Source organism: Pseudoliparis swirei, chromosome 9 (genome assembly GCF_029220125.1).
Source record: "Pseudoliparis swirei isolate HS2019 ecotype Mariana Trench chromosome 9, NWPU_hadal_v1, whole genome shotgun sequence".
NCBI lineage: Eukaryota > Metazoa > Chordata > Actinopteri > Perciformes > Liparidae > Pseudoliparis > Pseudoliparis swirei.
In genome coordinates this window covers 18,822,979-18,844,361 of record NC_079396.1, presented here as the reverse complement: position 1 = coordinate 18,844,361, position 21,383 = coordinate 18,822,979, and the positions used below count along the sequence as shown (strand labels likewise).

General features: G+C 41.4%; 1 protein-coding gene across 1 annotated transcript; it reads right to left on the bottom strand.

The window, feature by feature from the left end:
* Positions 1–1,941: 1,941 nt before the first annotated feature.
* Positions 1,942–19,428, bottom strand: LOC130199657 (ankyrin repeat domain-containing protein SOWAHB). The gene is made up of 12 exons (XM_056423350.1): positions 19,163–19,428; positions 15,878–15,939; positions 15,145–15,357; positions 14,327–14,440; positions 11,342–11,398; positions 10,879–10,980; positions 9,596–9,607; positions 8,316–8,318; positions 5,955–6,047; positions 4,812–4,884; positions 4,427–4,522; positions 1,942–3,643 (listed from the first exon to the last, which is right to left on the bottom strand). The coding sequence occupies exons 1-12, from the start codon at positions 19,293–19,295 to the stop codon at positions 3,471–3,473; spliced, it is 1,131 nt and encodes a 376-aa protein (XP_056279325.1). The 5' UTR covers positions 19,296–19,428; the 3' UTR covers positions 1,942–3,470.
* Between the last annotated feature and the right edge of the window lie 1,955 nt (positions 19,429–21,383).

The window sequence follows — 21,383 nt, the reverse complement described above, 5'->3', positions numbered from 1 at the left end:
GGCGTTGGTCCGGTTGTGATGACCTGCGTGACAGCTGCTGCTGCTGCTGCTGCTGCTGCTGCTGCTGCTGCTGCTGCGTATGCACCCTGGATCGGGGTCCTGGTGGGTGAGTGCTGGGCCCCCAGGACCCCGCGGCTATAGAGCCCAGTTTGCTGGACGGAGCCCAGTGAGCTCGTTGTTCCAGATCAGCCGGTGAGCTCTCTGCACGTCTTCCTGCTCACGCAGCCGTACCGGTTATTCCTCACCGTCGCAGTGGCAGAGAGTGACTCCTGGATTGTTTTTAACATATCTAACATTATTTCCACACCTCAGTTGCGAGCTGTATGTAGATTTTAAGAATGGTAGGGGTGCCCTTTCTTCCTGCCTGGGTCACATTGGACTTTCTGAGTAGAAGAAGGTGACATTATAAATAATTGCTTATATTTCTTACAATTTCATTCTTCAGTAATAACGCTGCCCTCCCGTTTAGCAATTATAAGCATCATTCAAACAATGAATTCACAGTTTATAAAACACTATAATGTAGTTGGATGCAGACCAGGGAAAGATTTCCAACGTCTAGATACATTTTACATCACAACACCGTTTCACAAGACTGTCATTCAATATCTTTTCATGCACCAGCCTCCACTTATAGGTGGCCACAGTTATAATGGTTTACTAATACAATAATAAACACTTATATCAGCTTATAACTACATTATGGTGTCATAAACCATTTATTACATGTATAAATGAAAGCTACGGGATACTTAAATTATCCCTATGAACTTAAGAGCAGCAGTTTCTCCACCTACAGCATCCGTCTGTTATCTCTTTAAGAGGGGGGATATCCATGATATCTCTTAACGTTGTTGTATTTCCAGGGCAACAAATGTTTTCTCGAATCATTTTATCGAAAGTGTACGCAGAGTCTCCATACAGATGAACAAACTGAAGTTCATGCATCTATTATTTTCTCTCTTTGGCCTCACAGAGAGCAGCTAATGAGGTTATTGGGCATTTGTGACGTGACATCTACATTTTGGCCTATTTGTGAAACAATGGTAACAAGGAAGCCCGGGACATTGGGCTCTGTGTTTTCCAACTCAAAATAACAAAGCCAAGCAGCCGCTGGTGGGAGGCTGTGCTCTCATGGAAATGAGCAACTGAACCAACAATGTAGCGCCTAATCTCTTCAGAGAGAGGAATCAGTTACACAGCACTATGCACCCCTCAATGCTTTTCATTAGAGTCAGCGTGCTATAGAAACAGTCACTCCGCCGCCCCCCCCCTACTCTCACACAGACACACACATACATGCACACACACACAACCCTCGTGTGTAGCCACAGGCCCGACTCATACAAGCACGAGATACAAGGTAGCCCCCCAACAACAGAAGGGTGGAAATAAGTGGGGCAGAGGGTGGTATGGGGGTGCAAAGCCTCAAAGCATCGGATTAGAGTTAATGTGCCCTCCCTGGGTTATAATCTCTTCAGAGGGGGACTTTGTTTGAGGGGCTTGAGGGCAGTAAGATAAGTATCTATTACAGAAACTCCCTCTTATCCCCCAAACATCCTCGCTTCAAAAATGAAGCACAAAAACCACTTGCCTCTGTTCCCCTCTGTGTCGTCTGATATCCAAGACCCAGAAGCAAGTGCTGCCCTTTTCAGCTCATCAGGAATTAAGGTCTAAAGCCGTATGGAGAGTTAGCAGGCCCCATATTTACTCCATCTGTAGCCCACAGAGTCAGGTAGTTATAGTGAGATCAAAGGCGGCTTAAAAAACTAGGGTTATTGTATTGAAAGAAAGGCGGAAAAGCATTATCACAAGTTGTTCTTCTTCTCTGCTTCTCTGGAAGTTGATTTATTAGAAACACAATGACTTTCAGCTGTGTTCAAAGTGAACAATGCAGTCGCAAAAACGGCGTGAATGAGGAACAAAAGTACAAATATACTGTTTGATCTCAAATAAAGTTTAATATCAAAATAGCTTCATGATAAAAATAATGTGCAAAAGATGTAATGGAGGCAGTTCTTTTTTCTAGTCTAGATAATAAAATGTTATCTTTAAAAAAACACGACAATGGCACTGAAGTATGAACAAATAGTTACAACGAGCATCTTTTACAACAGAGAAAACAATGTCTGAAACTAGAGACCACACTGGTTGTTTTATTTGGAGCCCATGACTACAAATTGCAACAAACACTTTACTGCCAAAGATCTTTCAAAGCATAGTGTTACTGTTTAGACTAATGTGATTCCTTCCAAGAAGCTACTGTCTTACAGTTTGAAAATGTACTGGAAACTAGCTTGAAATAGCTCATTAATTAATAACAAAAAACATTAGCTTTGTTGCGGGGGCATTCATTCATGGATAAATATAGCGTTGCTGCCATGCAGCGCTGCATTCAAAAGCTACTTGGAAAAAACAAACAAAGAGCACAACAACACACACACTTGGTGACTCGCAATGCAACACAGCTGTTGGAGCTGCACAATCAATAATTGCATTGTCATAAGGGACAGTTCAACGAGGAGGGAGGAGGGTCAGAAAAGGGGGAGGGTCGTGTATTTGTCTTATGCTTGAAGAAGGCCACTCTGAGAGCAGATTTATATTTTATTCTCATGAGTTTCCCCTGCAGATTAATTGTATTGTTGAAGTCCAAAAAAATAGTAAAAATGCTGTCGAGGTTTATGCTGGTTAAACCAAGAAGGTTCCCCCCCCCCCCCTTCCCAATAACTTTGGTTCTGTCCCTTAGTTGACCCCTTAGTTGTGATTTTAGAATTATTAACTCAATACAAAATGAGAATTTTCACAATATAGTCTCTTTGCAAATTAAGTAAAATAAATAACTTCTGGTATGTTATAGAAAATGTTAAGCAAGTACAAATGATTTTTAATACCAAAACATACAAAAGAGTGTGCGCCTTAAAAAAAGAAAAGAAAAGATGAATCTGCTTATTTTAATAGATTTTAACTGCAGCCTCATCATCCTCACAGAGTGAAAGTGAATCTGGATCATCTGGACAACATCGCAGTTAAATTGTCTACTTGTAGTCTTTAACGCAAACAAAAGGCGGGCTTATAGATGTGGCCTGAGTTCATTTGAAATTGTAAGGCATAAGTAACATTTATCAACATTCATTCAAATGTAAAAACTTCAAGAAATACTTTTATGGGAAGCATAAATACTGCGTACACATAAAAGCAAAGCATCATCTTCAGCACCTCATATGTAATGTCAAAGCACATGTATTCAGTATACTGGGATGAGCTGTTGAGGTGTGATTGTGTCTTAAAGTATCGATATATGCCTTGTATGCGTTTAAAGTGTTGATGTATGTGTGTGCAAAACAAATACATACACATTACACTCCCATTGTATATACACACAGGTTAACATCACGTGTGTCAATATATATGCATGTAGGTTTAAGTGGACGCGTGAGTGTGGGACACCTGGCAGAGTCGTCTGTTCTTTCTCAGCGGGAGAATTTTCTGGGTCTGAATGGAGGAGGGACGAGCTGATGCGACGGCGTCCTCTCCTCCTCGATCGGCGCCAGCTCCTCGGCTGAGCCCCACTTTTTCTTGGAGTGAAACAACGATGCCAACTTCCTGTTCCTGTTCGGTTCTCTGGCCTGAGTGACTTGAAACGCTGAGATTCCACGAAACAAAAGAAAACATGATTAGGGAAAGCTTAAACTAAACTTATGAGATACAACATTCAAACATGACGGATAAATGTCTTTTTAGAAACGCTAGCGGAGGCTGGCTGTAGCCTCATGAAGCTGCATGGCTTCAAACCCAGTGACTTCTGGTTGTAGATGTTTTTGTTCAATATGGGACAGTAAAATAACTAATGGGGGTAGAAGTTGGTAGATGGATTTTGTTGGCAGAGCCAGGGGAGCCGTTTCCACCCGCCTCCATTCTTTATGCTAAGCTAAGCTAACCAGCTGCTGGCAGTATAGCGGTGCCATCAAAAGATAGATATGACAGTGGTATCAATCTTTTTCTTGTATTTGGTGGTACTGCTCTTTTCCTCTAACTTTAGCAGAGAAAAGATGTTTTAAAAAAAAGACCGAAACTGACTAACTTTTCTTTTAAACAAAAACAGCATTTTACTTTGTTTTACAAATGTATTCAAATTAAAATTTTGTAATTCAGTCGTAACAGACACAACAATTGAAAGACTTTATCTAACAGTGAACATTTCTCATGACGAAGAAATAAGAGCCCATGACTCATTTTCTCAACAAAATGCTGCAGTGCTGCCCTTTATATTTGTCACCAGGTGCTTCAGGATATGGCCAAACATAGAGAAGCATAGTACAAAATAAATAATAAATAAACACTAAACCATCAAAGTAAAACATTATGACATATTTATAGAAACCTAACACTTCAAACTAATTGTAGCTCAGCAGCGAAAGTCACTCACGCAGGTCGGAGTCTTCTTCTGAACCCTCTGGTTCTTTGATGTTCAGATAATGGCAGGCAAAATGGCCGCTGTTGTCCCTTAAGTTTTCTTTGGCCCCTGATGAGAAAAAAAAGTAATCTCTGAAAGCTGAGACTATAATCTGGGAAGGCAGCAGGTAGCTACTTCACTGACACCTTAAACCTAAAGCTTTCAGAGAGAATTCATAATCCACAGGTAAACAAAACTACTCATTGTCACTTTTAAACAGATTTTCTGTGCTCGTCTTTAAAAATCATGCATTTCACAGTAAATCAAGTCCATTTTCCAGTTGAGGTTGTTATATTTTTTTTCGTTGATATACAAATTAAATTCTTCAACTGTGTGTTTGATCTGTATACGTTTTTACCATATGTCACGATGAGCAGTTCTAGAATATGCCGATGACCATGTAACGCTGCGATGTGTAAAGGTGTATATCCCTGCAGACCAAAAACAAGAGCAGAACAAAAGTAAAACATGCATCATGACCTTCATAATTGTTCTCATTTTGGAGACAGTGTTGATGTGCTGGGGCATGCAAAACACACCCTGGACAGATTAGATAGACACCCCTTATTGACACATTAAAGGAGTTTAAATGAATTGACATTTTTGCTTTATGTTGAGTTCAGGTGTGGCAAAGTGCTGAAAGGGTTGAGTACCTACCCCCTTGGGTTTCCCATGCCCAAACACGGCCAACGAAAACAATGTGGGAACAAAATATACACATTAGCAAAGGTTATGGAAACATAAGATAATGATAAAAACATAATTGCTTGGTAATTTGCTGAAAATTGCATAGTTCTAGCGCCGTGCATGCTGGTAAATAGACGCACTGTTTTGGGAAACAATTAACATGACATGACATGATTTATTAGCGGAGTACTCCCGCAGCCCGACAACACGAGCTGCTGTGATACATTTGCACAGCTGGATCCTTTAGGAGCATGACATCACTGAAGGGCGCAGAAGAAGAAGCCAGCCGCCATGTTGGCGTCCCTTTGTTTCAAGGTCAAATCAAACCACTTACTGCACATGCCCATCACTTCCCGATTAAACGCCGGGATACTCACATGCTGCAAGAAAGAAGAATACCATGACGAAATCAGGGATGTTGCACGGAAAAGCAAAGTTCATTGCGGCCTGAAGTAAAGGGGTACTCAACATTATGTCAATATTTTATAAAAGCACCAATTGTCAACCATACAAGATTGTCGTAATATTGACGTTGAGGTGTTTGGTTAAAAGATTGTGATGTTTTATTTCCTCCATATCGCCCAGCCCCATTGTCCCATTTTGGGGACTTAAGGTGAAGACTTGGTTTACGGTTCGGGTTTAGGTTCGACGATGTTGGGGACTAAAAGTCAGGATATCTTGGCTTCTCCGTCTTACACAAATCCCTCTGATTTATTCATGTGTACTAAATAGTCATAGTGGCAGTTTAAAATCAGGATCTAAAAATGAAGAACCCTGCAATATGTATATTTTCTAAATGTATAATTACAAATGCACTCACCGATTTGATGTTGACATCAGCACCCGCGTCAGCCACCAGAGCGGCCATGTCCTCTTTGCCATGTTTGGCAGCCCAGTGCAGAGCCGTCTGTGTGCGACGAGGAGAGAGGAGTCGTTCATATTATGCACTTGCTCGACAATCTTCTGTACTGTTATTGTCAGGCACTGTAAATGCTTTCGCATGATCACACGTTGTCTAAGCTGAGCGGGCCAGCTTCTTATTGGCCATGTGAGGGCAGAAGGCCAGCTGTGCACAGAGGGGAGTGGACGGATGGAGGGATGGTGAGAAGGAGGGATGGAGAGATGGTTTCCTGCCATCTAACAGAGCCTAATTACAAAACAACACAGCACTGTGCCCACAGTTGGGGGGGCCCAGCCGCCTGTCACCCGGGGGAAGATTGATGATGTTAGTGTGACCTGCTGAGTGGAGACCCACCCAGACATCAGTGCACGACTGTCAGCACACGTCAGGGACTAAAACACGGGCCCCCGCAACACGACACCCACATGTCCACATGCAAAGATGTGAAAATAATAGACACATGTATGTGTACGACACACAGCGAAAACACACACGCAAACCACATCCACCTGTCGGACCAGAACTGTGATCTCCACAGTTTCCCCTCCACTCTTTAAGCAGCGTAATTATGGGCTATCAACAGGTGAAAGCGGAGCGTAGGTGCAGATGTTGGCTCAGTAGACACATCCAGCCCTTCTGAGTCTGACCCTTCACACAGGGAATCAAACAGGAACAATCAGAAGGAGATATTAACTGTGGATGGATGAAAACCTGATCACCTCAACCTTTTCTATCTTATGTCCTTGATTGGACGAGACGAAAACTACTTCCGTGGGCGACTGAAAAGTTGTCGAGACAAGAGATATTGATCCAATTGCAACAATGTTGAACTTTAAAAGTAAAGTGTGCCTGGACAACCGAACGGCTGTATGTTAAACAGAATTTTACCAAACAGTTGGAACAAGTTAATATCAACAAAACGTAAATATACATAACCTTTGAAATCTTTTGAAATTTGAAAAAAGAATCACACCGTGTTCAAAAATAATGTCCTGAATGAAAAGTCCGTCTCCTAAACTACATTAAATCAGCCTCTGACCTTAACGCTGCCCCTTGCGTAGTAGTATGAAATGTGCTGGTAAAAACAATCATAACTTTCACAGCAAAGCTGTTTGATTTCACAGCGTGCTGAAACAAAAACTGGTGTTTTTGTAATTTATGGTTAGCCCTAGCTTATGCCTCTCGTGGATTTCCATTATCTTCGTCTAAGATAATAGAAGCATCCGGGAAAAAACAAACTGTCAATCTTTAAAGAACACAAACTCTTTTAACAAAACTTACAGACGTTCTCAAACTATTTCCAAAATCCGCAGACTCTTCAAACTCAAAGATTATGATTTCAACCTGTTTCCCAAATTGTGTCTCTTCCCCCTAATCCAAACAAAGATACCAACTGGAAAAGGACATATGTCCTTGGTTTAATGTATTCAAAATGTAATTAGTTTTTTACTGGAGTTATATTTGTCTATATCGTTGTGTTTTCTTAATGTTCATCTATTGTACAAAAAAGTCATTCCTGAAACTGCTTTAAATGTGTTTCTCTTTTTACAGAATATTCTTTTCATCCACAAGGTTAGAAAACTCTTTGAGGATTCTGTAAATACCCTCAGAACAGCTGTATGCGTTGTGAAACGACATCACCGGGCATTTATTTGGCAGAGAAACAGATGTTTAGCCCTGTGAGTTTTGAATGGGATGAGAATACATCAGAGGCACAAACTGGCGCGAGCACGCTGCTCGGACAGCACACAGGTCCTTTTGTGTTTCGAAGCTACGCTGCTAATTGTGCTAATCGTAGCACAACAAGCCTGTCCAACAGCTGGCCAGAGAAAAATGTCTGCTTGTGTCCACCGAGGGAGCGATAGGTAGCTGCGCCTCGGAGTGTCGGGCGTCTGGGAGACAGATTGTGATGGATGCTGTCTGGCTCAAGTATCTCCCTCTCTTTTGTCTGTGCCCTGTCACATCTGAAGACAGATGGGCCCAACGGCTGCTTGAGTGGCGGCTCGGCGGGTCTCCCAGTGAGCAGGAGTGATGGACGAGGCCGAACAGGATGCAGCGTCTTCTCTTCCTTCGCCCCTCGATTCTGTTCCTGCCCACTGGGGCGGCCGCCTGTCCAATCACTCAGGGACGTCCCCGTCCCCGCCACGCGCTCCCCAGTGAGGGAAGTGGTGGTCAAAAGAGGACTCCCATCACCAGGCGACACAATGGCCAGTGGGCCTGACACTTGATGTGAAGGAGCGGCAGAGAGGAGTGATGGGCCAATGATGTACTTACAAACTGTGCGGCAGAGGAAGTTCGTCACAGCAGGAACGGCGGCCCGCGTCACGAGGAGAGCCGGGAGAGGAAAAGAGCGTTAGACTTCGGAGTGAGGCGGTGTTCGGCTTCGGTGAGATCGAGGGGCTTCTGACCTGGCTTCACTTTTAAGCAACTTCACGTTTTCTATGAGATCATCTGATCCCAACAAACATTTGGTCAGAACAGGAAACGCTTAAGTCCTCCCAGGATGGAGAGTAATCCCTTCAGTCCTGGCCAAACATGTGATTTAAAGCCTCGTTTTTTAAACACTTAACGCGACTTCTGTTGAGCAAAGCGAGGACATGACGTTATATTTGATCTGAATTCTAACTCCTGGTTTTAAAGACGGGTTCGTGTGAGTCTTGTGCTTCTTGGCATCTCCGCGCGTTACCTCTGGAAAGGCATCCACCTCCGCAGAACAGGGAAAGGCTGAGGGCTAAAGGGAACATCAAAGAGGCCTGAGGGGGACTTAGCACCTTCCCAGGGACACAACCGGCATTGTTCTACAATTAATCCCAGCCTGTTCTATTACTTTCAGATTATCTTTAAGTGGGTGAAGTCTTTGTGGGGCATTAAGTCTCTCCTTAATCCCCACCCCCCACATCTCCCTGCACTTCAATGGCGGCCATGCTATCTTGTCCGGGTGTGGATGGCAGAGGCTTAGAGCTGCTCTTAGAAGGTGGTCTGCCATGGTCACAGGACAGTGTGAGAACTGTGACACAGGGGAGGGACAACAAACATGAGCTCAAATCTCTTAAGCGCACAGGGAGACAAATAAGAGGATTTAGGTTGTCAGGGGGGCACAGGAGCTAAAAGCTATCTTTCATAATCCTTTTGATAGTGGACCTTTGAAATGCATGATCTGGATGTTTTAACACAGGGTTCTCTGAATACTATTAAGGGAAAAGTCTCGGCAGAGTGAGCATGTGAAAGTTACACAAGCAAAACATAGCAAGTCCGACAGTGAGTGTCATTGTGCATTCTGAACTACCCGATCACAGATGAAAGATCAAGAAACGTAGAGATAATAATATGGTCAGTTTGAAGGCCGGAGACAACAGGCTGCAGGAGGTGTTATAATGAAACTTACCCCCTGAGAAGGATGGTTGTCGTCGCAGTGTCGAGAGCCAAAGTGTGTCCAAATGAAAAGAAAAGACGCAAGAACAGAGTATTTGTTAATAACTACATCTACACCTCAACATGCAACATGTCACATTAAGTCTGGAGCTATTTATTTGATCAAAGAATCAGATACTCACTGAGGTAAAGTCCTGGTCGACCACCCGCAAACAGAAAAGACACAAAAGCATAAATTAGTGAAACCAAGTATCCAACGACTTGAAAGGTTTTTTTATTTAAAAAATGTGTCTACTTCCATGTTTGATCACTTTATTCGTCTTACATTAAAGGATTATTATTTGCAAAGTTTTGATCATGCCCAAAGTTATTGCTAAGATCTGGGAAAAGACTGGAAAGAAATAATTGAACCAAAGGAGTAACTTAAAGGTCCCTGTTGCACATTCCTGTTTACGGGAAGATTAGGAAAATTAGACTGAAGACAAATAAAAGTGCAAACAAAATAAATGTTCATATGAAATTATAAAACAAAAACACAGACTCCACATCATGCTGTTCTGTGTACGTACTGTTTGCGTGACACATTTGTAAATAGTAAGGAGACAGAAAGCTCCTCCCTCCACTGGACCAACGATCTGAGTGTTTAGACCGTAACAGCCGTGAAACAATTTATACAAATAATGTTTTTATTTCTCTTGTTTAGCCCTTTCTCCTCTCAATGCAGGTCCCTCGCTCACTCGTTGTTTAGCTCCCTCTACTCTCTTGTTCACATTCTTTGGATCGGCCTTACTTTTCAACTATCGGTTTCATGTCAATAAACATCATGAACAATGCCAGTGGCACTAGAGGCACCGAGTACTTTTGTATTTTGTGCATGGAGCTGTACACCCCATAAGTTCCTGGATCATTGGAAAGTGCTATCCCCTGGTGCCGGGACTTCTTTCTTACTTGAAGCGTTTGTGTAGTTTATTCCCAGATTGCTCTGCTTTGAAATACAGATGAAGGTCCAGAGTTGCATGTTGGTCATTCTCCAGAAATGGCCTTTATTCATCAACAGCTTTGACAGATTATCCAAATCAGTTTGTTTGGAGGTTAAACTGAAAGTGAACAAACCTGACATGTCAGTCAAAGTCACCTGTTGCACCTGTAATTAGTACAGTGGGTTAAAGTTGAGCCATGAGGTCGGTCTGTGAACTGGGTTGGGGGGGGGGGGGGGGTGGAGACGAGGATCACATCATGGACAGGCTGTGTTTTACAATGTTGCATTGGATACACTTTAGTAGGAATTAATGACCACATCTTGAGATGTACATGACGCATTTATTAGTGCAGCTCGCTCTCTGTCGCTCGCTAAAGAGCAACCAAGCGATCAGCCGGTTCCCAACAGGCACGGTTTGAATGGGCTCTCCACACATATATACAAAAACAGACCCAAACTGTATGAGTCCATTTAGGGTGGCGTTACCTTCTTGTTTGCCAGCGAGGGGTCCTGTCTGAGCAGATGGGAGAGGTCAGGGACTCGAGCACCTGCAGCGGAGTAGATCCACTCCTTCTCTATAGGATCCAGCTATATCACAGGGAGGGGAGGGAGAGCTCAGATGTGTGCACACACACACACACACACACACACACACACAACCTACTGTCCACATCCTGTTGTGGGCTCTATTGATAGTGCTTAAGCTACAAACCTCTAATCCATTTCCTACAAAAGACTGAGTCACAGCCAACTGACACAGTGGGAGACACCCATGATCACGTTGCACACAGTTCAGCAGTTTATGCTTCTACTTCTGTTATTGGTTTAAAGGGAAAGAGTGGTGACATTTCCAAGACCAAACCCTAACGATCGTCTATCAAATGTATCGCTTATAACTGCTCTAACCCCTTGTGATCAGGACATGGGAAGAGGAAGGAAAAGGACTCACAGCGACCGCAGCGGAGCCCATACTGCCCGTACACTCCTCGTCTGGCTCCGACTCGGACTGAAAGACACAAAAAGACACGACTATTACTCAGCTGCGACAAAACGCTAACTGTGCTGTATCAGTCAAAATGGTCACACAGCAAGATCATGCATCGCTGGGCGCACACACACACAAACACACACACACACACACACACACATCCATTTTCACGCACTGGTCACACTGCTGGGATGTTTCCCAGCTGACGAGACGTGACCGAAGGGTGTGAGACAGACAGAGAGGTAATGAGGCAGCGAGACAAAGGTGCCGGTTTCACACATAAGGGGTAATGAATAACAATCCAATTAACAATTAACCAAACAAAACAACACGCCTACAGTCAGGCCATGTGTTTGTGTCACTATTTTAGTCTCAAGAGAAAGAAGAAGAAGAAAATGAACACAGCCACCGAGCCGTTTATAGAAGTGTCCCTTTGGCTGATTCATGCGAGAGTTGAGAGGGTTTCTTTCTTTCTTTTCCATCGTCGTGATTGCTTTTTGTTCTCTGATCAAACTGAGACATGATGTTAAAACACTCGGCCCTTTCAAGTCTCTTTCACAAACTTCCACACGTCAGTGGACTGAACATGAAAAGTGGAGGTGTTGTATTTTTTCAGCCTATTCCAGTCTGGTGTGGCTGTTTTTAAAAACTTTTGGTGGAGAACATTAATAACTATAACAACATTGGGCCTGAAGGGGAACACTGATCAGCTACAAGAGCTCATAAGCTCTTTTTTTCTTCTTCATACATTTAGGTTTGTGATTCATCTGTTGATTATTTTTTCAATTATTCGTCAAGTCTTTGAATTATCAGAAAATACACAATTTCCTGTGGCTCAAGCTGATCTCTACAAGGTGTTGTCAGACCAAAACTCATAGATATTACATTTCCGATAACGTAAAACAGAGAAAATAATAGTCGATTCGGATGGGAATTTTTTTGGAGCAATTAGTAAATATATTTCGCCATATTTGTGTTCTGAAACCTCATTGCAAAACCAAGAATTTCAACCTGATTGTGGTGCTAGAGGAAAAGTCAGAATGTCACCACAGAGAATCAGGCGGACCACCATCTGTCCGACATTACTGTAGTCAAGTGACAATAAGCAAAATGAATTTATCTCAAATGCTAATCGCCCTCTGGCTGAAAGGAAAGTGTTGTCCTTCCTTAGCAGGGGACTGAAGCTATAGCTTAAATTCATGTCAATTACCTTGGATCCCCATGGTAACAGGTTTTCTTTTATTTAAATGCAACAGTTAAACATTTTTCTTCGACATGAATGCATAAAATAAACATTTGGATAAGGAATCCTAAAGTTTTTTATGTTTGAGTCTAAAAATAGACTTCTGTTCTCTTTCTGGAGGACAAACTACATCATGAAATTGAGACAACCATTTCAAAACTTCCTTAAATATCTTTGGTATTCATGCACTGCAATTTATTTATGCATGCATCCCAATACAGATATGTCAGGGCTCTAGTTTAAATCCATTGTAATTCAAACTGATTAAAACCAAACTTTAAAGGAACCAGAGTTTAGGTCGTCCTGCATTTGGGAGCAGGATATTACATGAGAGTAAAGCTTGCAGCCTCAGGTGTCGTGATTAGGAATAGTGTGTGAAAGCAGCCAGGTAGCTTCTCAATGGGGAACAACTGTCAACACACTGGGTGTCCTAAATACAAAGTTCAAAGGTGTCACTAATACCTTAAGCAAACACACTTAATCTGATTGCTGGTGCTATATTAACACACTTCCACATATTTCATCTGTCGATTGTGTCGGCCATCAAGGAGAGCCACATATCTTTCTCTGGGATAAATCTCAATCTCTTTAATGGGCACAAATGATTTGTATCTTTCTAATGAGTTTCAACATGTTGCTGCTTAACATAATAACAGAGAGCTTAATTTAAATGCAGAGTCTCCCCCATTGGGTCCTCCTCCCACTCACATTCAACACATACTGCAGTGGGTTACCAATGCAGGTGAGTTGCTTAGCACCACCTGGTGGGGAGCAGAGGAACCACGAGAGTGACCCGGAAGTCAGTTTTTCCCTCAGTGAACTTATTACATTATATACTGTACTGCATTTTGCAAGCTGTGCTCTTCCTCTGAGCATTAACATTAAAATGTAATAAAACAACATTTACAATTTATTTTCATCTTATAGTTTTTGAGGTTGAGGTTAATAATGAAAACTGTAAATCAAAAAGAAGCAAACTAGTGAGCGTATAGCTATACTACAAAGTCCTTATTTCCAAACCCATAAAGGTTTGAATAAGAAGAAAACAATGAAAATAGTGTTACTAGATTAGATTAAATTAGATTAGATTCAACTTTTTTGTCATTACACAAAGTACAAGTACTGGTGAAACGAAATGCAGTTAGCATCTAACCAGAAGTGCAAAGCAGAAGAGTGCAGAGTATGTGCAAATGGTAATATAAATATAGATAATAGTGCAGATGTGACATAGATATGTGATATGTGTAAAGTGCAGGTGAAGTACAGGTGGCAGTAGAGGTTATGAAGTTTTAGATGAGTTGGAGACATGATAAGATATAAATACTATGAATATGGACAACAATATTAAATAAATGAACAATGTACTAGTAAAGTATATGGCTTCAGTACCATTAAAAACAAAGCTCCAAAAAGCCATTTATGTCACAATTAAAATATAAACATAACGTAATCAAGCACTGATCAAATTATGCTAATTTCAATATTAGTTTACAGGCATCGGTACGGCCAACATCGGTCCTGTCTGATGTTCTAAATACTGTTTCACAGCTTTATCCTGTCTGGAATAAAACTCCCAAAAGGCAGTGAAACAGTGATCAAATAAGGTTGTTTATGCCGCTGTAAATCCGTCAGATACTCTCACGTAGTCCTTCAAATACCACTCGTCATCAGCAGCACTGCATCTCAATCAGCCAGATTGTCACCTTTGACCCTGAATCTTTGTCCAGCTCATCGTCCCCGTTGCTTTGTGCCGAGGGTTCCCGGGTTGGGATGGCAGGAAGTTGCAGAACATCGTGCTGCATGGAGGCTGTTCCTGTCTGCAGGAGTGGAGACATTATGGGCGATAAACTCAAACATGTAGCAGTTAGAGTGCTGGCTGAGGGCAACAGGCAGCATTAGCTCTACATTGCTTGCTCTGTTGTTGTCCCTTCCCTGCACCATCTGGGTGTGGATACATAATGGGGGGTTTTCTGTGCCTGTTTGAGCAAGTCATGTGCAAGAACATTAAACCAATAGCATAAAAGACATTTAATCGTTCAAATCTATGATTAAATGCTAACGTTTATTGCAGGAACAATATGTAAAAGTACTTCCAGAGGCTTCTTGTGCATTAAACCGGCACATAGTGTTTATTTTCACAACAGTCAAGTGCTTCCATGCATTAGTTTCAAAAGGCTCTGCCTTTTATGTAAAGACATAAGTCCTTTGACCTTCCCTTTGTTCTCACAGTAGCTAATTTCGATTTGCGTTTGAGTAACGGAGCTTTTTTCTGTTCCACAGTGCATCTCTGTGTAAACCGTCATTAAATACTGACACATAGATAGAAAAGGCGGAGGACACTCACAAAGATGGCCCTGTTTAGAAACAAATGTGTCATTGACATAAAGAGTAGACACTGTGTCCTGGCCGGGGCGATAGCAAATTCAGCAATTTGTATTTTCGCACCCGCAGTTGTTGCTTAATCTCATACCAGCTTGTCCAAATAGAAAAGACTGACATAGCGATCAGAATTTAAATTCACCTCTGCAGCAGCGTCGGGCTCTCCACGTGACATCAGCTCACGCTGTTGTTCCTTCTGGTGAGGCGAAGAAGTCGTGGCGTCCCACTGAACGGTGGCCGGAGCTCGGCCTGGGCTCCAACGTCTCTGTCCGTCCCCGTCTGTCCAGGGATGTTTGGCATCTCGCTCATGCAGCATTTGCCTATATTTCTTCTTTAGGACGAGATACTTTTCACCCTGTGATGATAAGCACAATTTGCCTTTGAAAAGTAGGAAGATAGTCACAGCCGTGTGGGTTACACTGTGTTTTCTTATGTATTCCTTGTAGGTACATGATGATGACAACTTGGAAAACACAACAATATTTGGATATTCATAGATTGTCTTTTGTAATGAAAAGGAAGCAACAGATGTGATCTCAAAAGTCAGGTTATTTACTCGGTACATAAAATGCGGTTGAACTAATTCTGGCCTTCAGTGGAACCAACTGTTCATGAACTTTGTTGATATGTAAAAATGCGTCATAAAAATAGTTTGTAGGAAAATTAAAACTGCAGCTGCTGTCCCTTGGGGGAAACCAGTCAGTACAAACAGTTCTGTAAAGACACCGATTGGACAACTCCTTTTTAAGTCATGATGGTTGAGCTGCAACGACAAGCTTTCATATCAGCGATACATTTGCCTGTTAATGCCACAGTGTTGACATGGAGCAGAGCTTTTTCCACAAAAGGTAAACATATTGTAATAGCTTACTCACATTCTCTGACTTCACCACAGCGATTCGGTCGATGATCAGCTTGAATTCCTCTCTGTATTTAGCTGCAGGGGGTAAAAATGGAGTTATGAAAAACTGAGAACTAAATATAGCTTCTAATTTCTTGCATTCAGTAAAACACAAACTCCAAAAACGGCAAAAATAAATTGCACAAACTCAACTCAGCTCTGACAGAATTAGATAGGAATAAAAAAAGAGTTTTAATGAAGTTTGATTTACAATAAAGTATATCCAACGGGTAGACAGTAATGGTGTCTGTTTACAAAAGATGTGTGCATGGTCAGTTACAGTCTTCTGATTTGTGTAAGAGGAATGAGACGGGAGGTTTTCTCCGGTATACGTCTGGCTGACCAAGCAAGATGCAGCTCACGTTGTAAAGAAACGGCTCCTTCAATGACAAACGCTGCACGCCAAGCGGGAGAGGAAAGAGGTCCCCCTCCAGCAAAGATCCAAACAGATCACAGTGCATCCCCAAAGGCAAAAACTTGAGTTACTTTAGACCTCCAGTACATGTTTCCCGTGGGCCGAACCAAACTAGAGTGGACAAGCTGATAGACACCATCAGATAAAGCTATCTTCCTTTGTTTACAGCAGTGAGCAGACCGTTATTAAGAGCTGACTGTGCAGATTATCAAGCAGCCGTGTCGGCTACACAAGCAAGGAATTTTCCAGGCGGAGGTATTCCATTCATGCATAGGTGTACACGGGCATGCAGCTCGGGAACAATTGAAGTGTTTCCTTTTCCTGATGTGGAAGGAAAGAACATTTGGAGTGAGAAAGATGCGCCGTTCACGCTCAACAACAACAGGAAATCTGTCTCAACAAAAGAATTCCTCGCACACCAAAGTGCGTAACATAGTATACGTGCCAGTTATTTATTAGCCAACGGTCTGCACAAACAAGCACCACACACACACACACACACACGTGTGCACGCACCCCCTCGTGACACCGCCACATTCCCACCCATGCCCCAGTTTTCCGATCTGATGAAAAGGCAACCCCATTAGAGGTCTACAGCCAGTCATGCATGTGGACTTAAATGTGATTAAAAGACTATCATCGCAATTACGACCTGGACATCTGCAACCACATGCTCCGACAGACTTCAAATGTCTGGGAAGCACTTTTGTAATTGGACAGACATGTCAGATGGCCGAGTATCAAGGCAGCTCTCTAAACCTCTGTCAACAACTGCGGCGCCGACATAGCATCTGGACGGTACTCGCAGCGGCAATGCAAGGTCACTTTGGATAATCATTCAGGGAGGTTCAAATATGTTTGTATGTCAGGCGGCTGGCAAAGGTAAAAGTACAGAATCGTTACAAGCTCATTATTTGTCTTCTGGGCCAAAGCTATTTGACGTTAGTCAGTGATGTGTGCTTTGTCTTTTCAGGGCTGCAATGGGACATGTGTTGAGTTGAACGAGCTCCATCTAATGCAAGCTTATTCAACAGACATGCATTTTGAGGAAATGAATGATACAAATAAAACAGTTACATTCATAAGCAGTAAAGCACAATATTGGAACCCATCCAAATTTGACAACCCAGTAATTAAGAGGCTGTTTGCCTCACTGTTGATCATTATTTGTAATGTGTAAGGCAAAATCAGGCTTGACTTCAATATTGCTTTCCAAACTTTATAAAAAACTAAATGAAACAAATGTGTTGATGTAAATTGAATGATTGTTAAATATAAATAAAATAATAAATTGTGCATGAGCAACTTGTTAAAAGAATCTTTTGAATTAACTGGAATTAAAATTCCAGTGTAAACCTTTTCAATGCAGCTACCAATAGGCCACAACCTAAACAATAAATACAATTCCAGTATATCATATATAATGTCAATACTAGTATACATAGAATTGATATGAATAGATCAGCTCCATTGTCAAGCTACCCAATTCAGCTATTTAAATCAGTATCGGTATCAATATAATTTTCGGTGCATCCATAGTACAAACATTAGCATTGCAAATTAAAATATTTTTTTAATAACCTGCTGTTTATTATCTCTTATTATAGAGTTGGTTTATAAGATAAGTCAAAATGACCATCCGATGTCTTGTTTTTTGTATCCGTTGTCCAACAACCCCAAATGTACTGTACAAACAATGAAAAGCATAAAATCCCATATTTGAGAACCTGTAACTATTAAAACAAGTAATGTTTGCTTTAAAAAATCCCGAAACAAAAAATAGACTAACAAAATAGCAGCCAATTGTCTGTCCATCAACTTATTGATTAATTGACTATCCATTGCAGCTCCAAGTGAAGTGATTGGACATATCAGAATCAGCTTTATTGGCTAACTATGTGCACACAGTCAAGGAATTTGTTTTCCGTTGCTCTGTTTACTTAAACAGAAACAGACATACAGCTAAAAACAAGGACAACAAATAAATAACAAGTAACTGCAAAACTCCGTTATGCTTTCGCTGAGAAATTCAGCATGTCATTGCTTTTTAATTAAACGTTGTATCTGTAACAGGACAATTCGGTTATTACTTCTTTTAGAAGTCAAATAGTGAGGCAATGAAGTGGGAAGGACAAGGTTATTATTCCATGGCTGTGATAGAGCTGGGTGTTAACACGTAACCCTAAAACATGTGTCCTAAAGAAGCCAAATATGAGAGAACTGTTGGTGTTTAGCAATGATTCAGAACGGTTGCATACGCATCTGTACAGTAGGAGGGTGGAGGGGAACAGCAGAGAGCCACACATTAAATATAGTATGACTGCTCAGGTAATCTCTAACAATCGTGAAAAAAATCAACAACGTGAACCTCCGCCTCATTTAGCAAAGGAGCCACAGCTGTGTCAGAGGAGACACCGGCCTGTGAGAATGGTGCGTTTGGTGATGGGTCCTGTGCTCGGTTACCAGGCAGCTGAACCTGGCCTGGGGGAGGAAATGACACAATTCCTGCTGAAACTGTAGATGTTTGGAGTTGTTTTTTAATGCGAACCAGATGTCTGCTGAACAACCAAAGGAACTAATGCAAACCCCCCTAAACTTCAAACCCCCGTTTGTCAACGCGGGCTGAATGCTGCGTTTAACGTTAAATACATGCGACCCTACTCGTCCAAGAATATGAGGGGTGGGGTGAATTACCATTCGTGCCATCTCACAGGATCGAGTAGTGACCGATGGCGCGCGACTTTACCATATGCCCCCCGCCCCCACAAACGTTTTGTATGTTTTGTACTCCGGTTTAATATTTGTTATCGAATTGAAACCACGAGACAACGACTCGCTACTTACCACGTAACTGCACGTCACTGTGGCCAATAAAGGGCTTAAACGTCTTCAGTATATCTGCGTTTTTGACTCTGCCTGAGCTGCCTCCGGTGGAGTAGAAATAATCCAGCAGCGACTCTTCCCTCACATCACTCATCTCAGCTCAGGGTTCACAAACGTCTCTATGGCGGCGACCTGGAGGAGTTTGTGTTGGAAAAGATGCGCTTAACTCTCGCGGAAGGATACTTTTCACACCGCCATAATGCAAAGTCCTCTTGGTTAATTTGTTGTAGTAACATTACATTATCTAAACTTCACTCCACCCAGCGGAGCAGCCCGCTGCTGCGCCTCCTCCCGTTAACCCTTTCAAGACCCCAGCATCTTATTTTTCTCTCTGCAACCAAAGCCTTAGGATGTAGTAATCTGCTATATAAAACAAAGATGGATCTAAAAGCGTGTGTGGGTCATACTCATTATTAAAAGTGACCGTGAACGTCTCATTTTCATGTAGTTCCTAACGAGAGCAATTTGATGGTAGGACATACCTATTAATATAGTTTTCTACATGAAATATATCCAGCAGTGGAGCAAGTGCTTAAATATGTTACGATAGTTAAAGTACTAATACAACCGTAAATTATAATTAACACGGTGTCGAAATAAAATTAAAAGTCCTGCATTCAAAAAGTGAATGGTATTGGCATCAAAATATACTTAAAGTGAAAGTATTCATTAAGCAGAACGTCCCATTTCTGAATAATATGTAGGCCCACTTTATTACTGGGTCATTAATGTGTATTTTACTCTAGTGTTGCAGCTGGTTTATATACTGTCACCATGAATTAAAGATAAGATGATATTAAAGGTAATACAAGTAAGAAGTGTAGTTCAGTAAAAAGTAATAAGGGGCATTACATAGAAATACTCAAGTACAAATGTGATATATATATACCCTTCTTTTTATCAGTGTGTGTAAGTATTGTTTATTTCATTGCTGATAATTTATGGACTTTTGATATGTGGAGAAACATATTTGTCAGGTGTGTTCAGACCAATAATTTGCAAATTTGTGGGGGAAAAAACCTCTAAATTACACAGCAGGAGTGCTCATGGATAACTTTAACGTGGCCTCATCTGACAATTGCCATGCATTTACACCTTTTTAGTAGATTACCTTGTAAAGCAAAACTTTTGGTATCTGAATAATCATTCAAACACTAAACAGCTCCATCCGTTAAACAGTTTTGGATTGTTGGTTATAAGAGACATTTGAAGATGTCACCTTGGAGTCTTCTTGGTCAGAGAATTTAAAATATTGTCATTATACATTTCATCATGTAACACATTTGCATCTGAATAAAACCTCAACTTTAACTGGACTTTGTATTTTTGTATCTTTATCTTACTCACCAAAGTGAGTAACATATAGTATACATGACAGTTATTTATTAGCCAAAGGTCTGCCTATTTTAGACATGGATTATCACAATTAGACAAATAGTTAAAGTACAGATATTGAACTGTGCATGATGGGTTGCAATTGTATGGTGGCTCTTGATAGCTCAACAAACTGAAAATTAAGATAAAACATGCAAATGGACACATTGGAAAGAAATCTGAAATCCAAAAACAGAATTTAATCCCAGCGCTTGGAAAAAGCACTCTTAGTAGAAAAGCTCACAACACGAAGGAAACTGATTACAGGGGACACAAAAATGATGCACATGGCATGGGTTGTGGTTCATGAAGTTATTGAAGTAAACTATCAATCATTGTGATCCCATGATTGAGATATGATAACAATGAATCACTTGGTTAAAAATAGATATTTGCAATATTATTTAAAAAATCTCAGTTATTTTCTTACACTGCTAACCATCTTGCCATCTTTAATGAAATCATAATCCCCAAACGGAAACCACAAGTGCTTTGGTGAAGACGTTTCCTAATTTGCTTTTGGTGTGTCTATTTACATGTGTTCTTTTTTTGCAGTGCGCTGAGCTCTCAGGGCCACCATACATTTGGATCAGGCGTTTTAAACTTGTAAACAGCCCCCGTTCCCAGCTTCACCACTTCCTGTGTGCACCAGTGATAATGGTGGAGAACCCAGTCAGTTCAGGTATAAGACACACAACACATTGTCAAATTAATTACGTGATTGTGCTGTAAATATTAAATGTGCTGGGCTTACACATTAATCCCTCTGTCTTCCTCGTATATGTTCTCTTTGAACGAGTTTCCATTT

Excerpts from the sequence above, each read along its gene's own strand:
- LOC130199657 (XM_056423350.1), bottom strand. The coding sequence starts at position 19,295 with ATGAGTGATGTGAGGGAAGAGTCGCTGCTGGATTATTTCTACTCCACC. Across the intron at positions 11,399-14,326 it reads ACAAAGATTCAGGGTCAAAG|TCCGAGTCGGAGCCAGACGA; the intron begins GTGACAATCTGG and ends TGTGTCTTTCAG. Across the intron at positions 4,885-5,954 it reads TCAACATCAAATCGGTGAGT|GGATATACACCTTTACACAT; the intron begins GCATTTGTAATT and ends TTTGGTCTGCAG.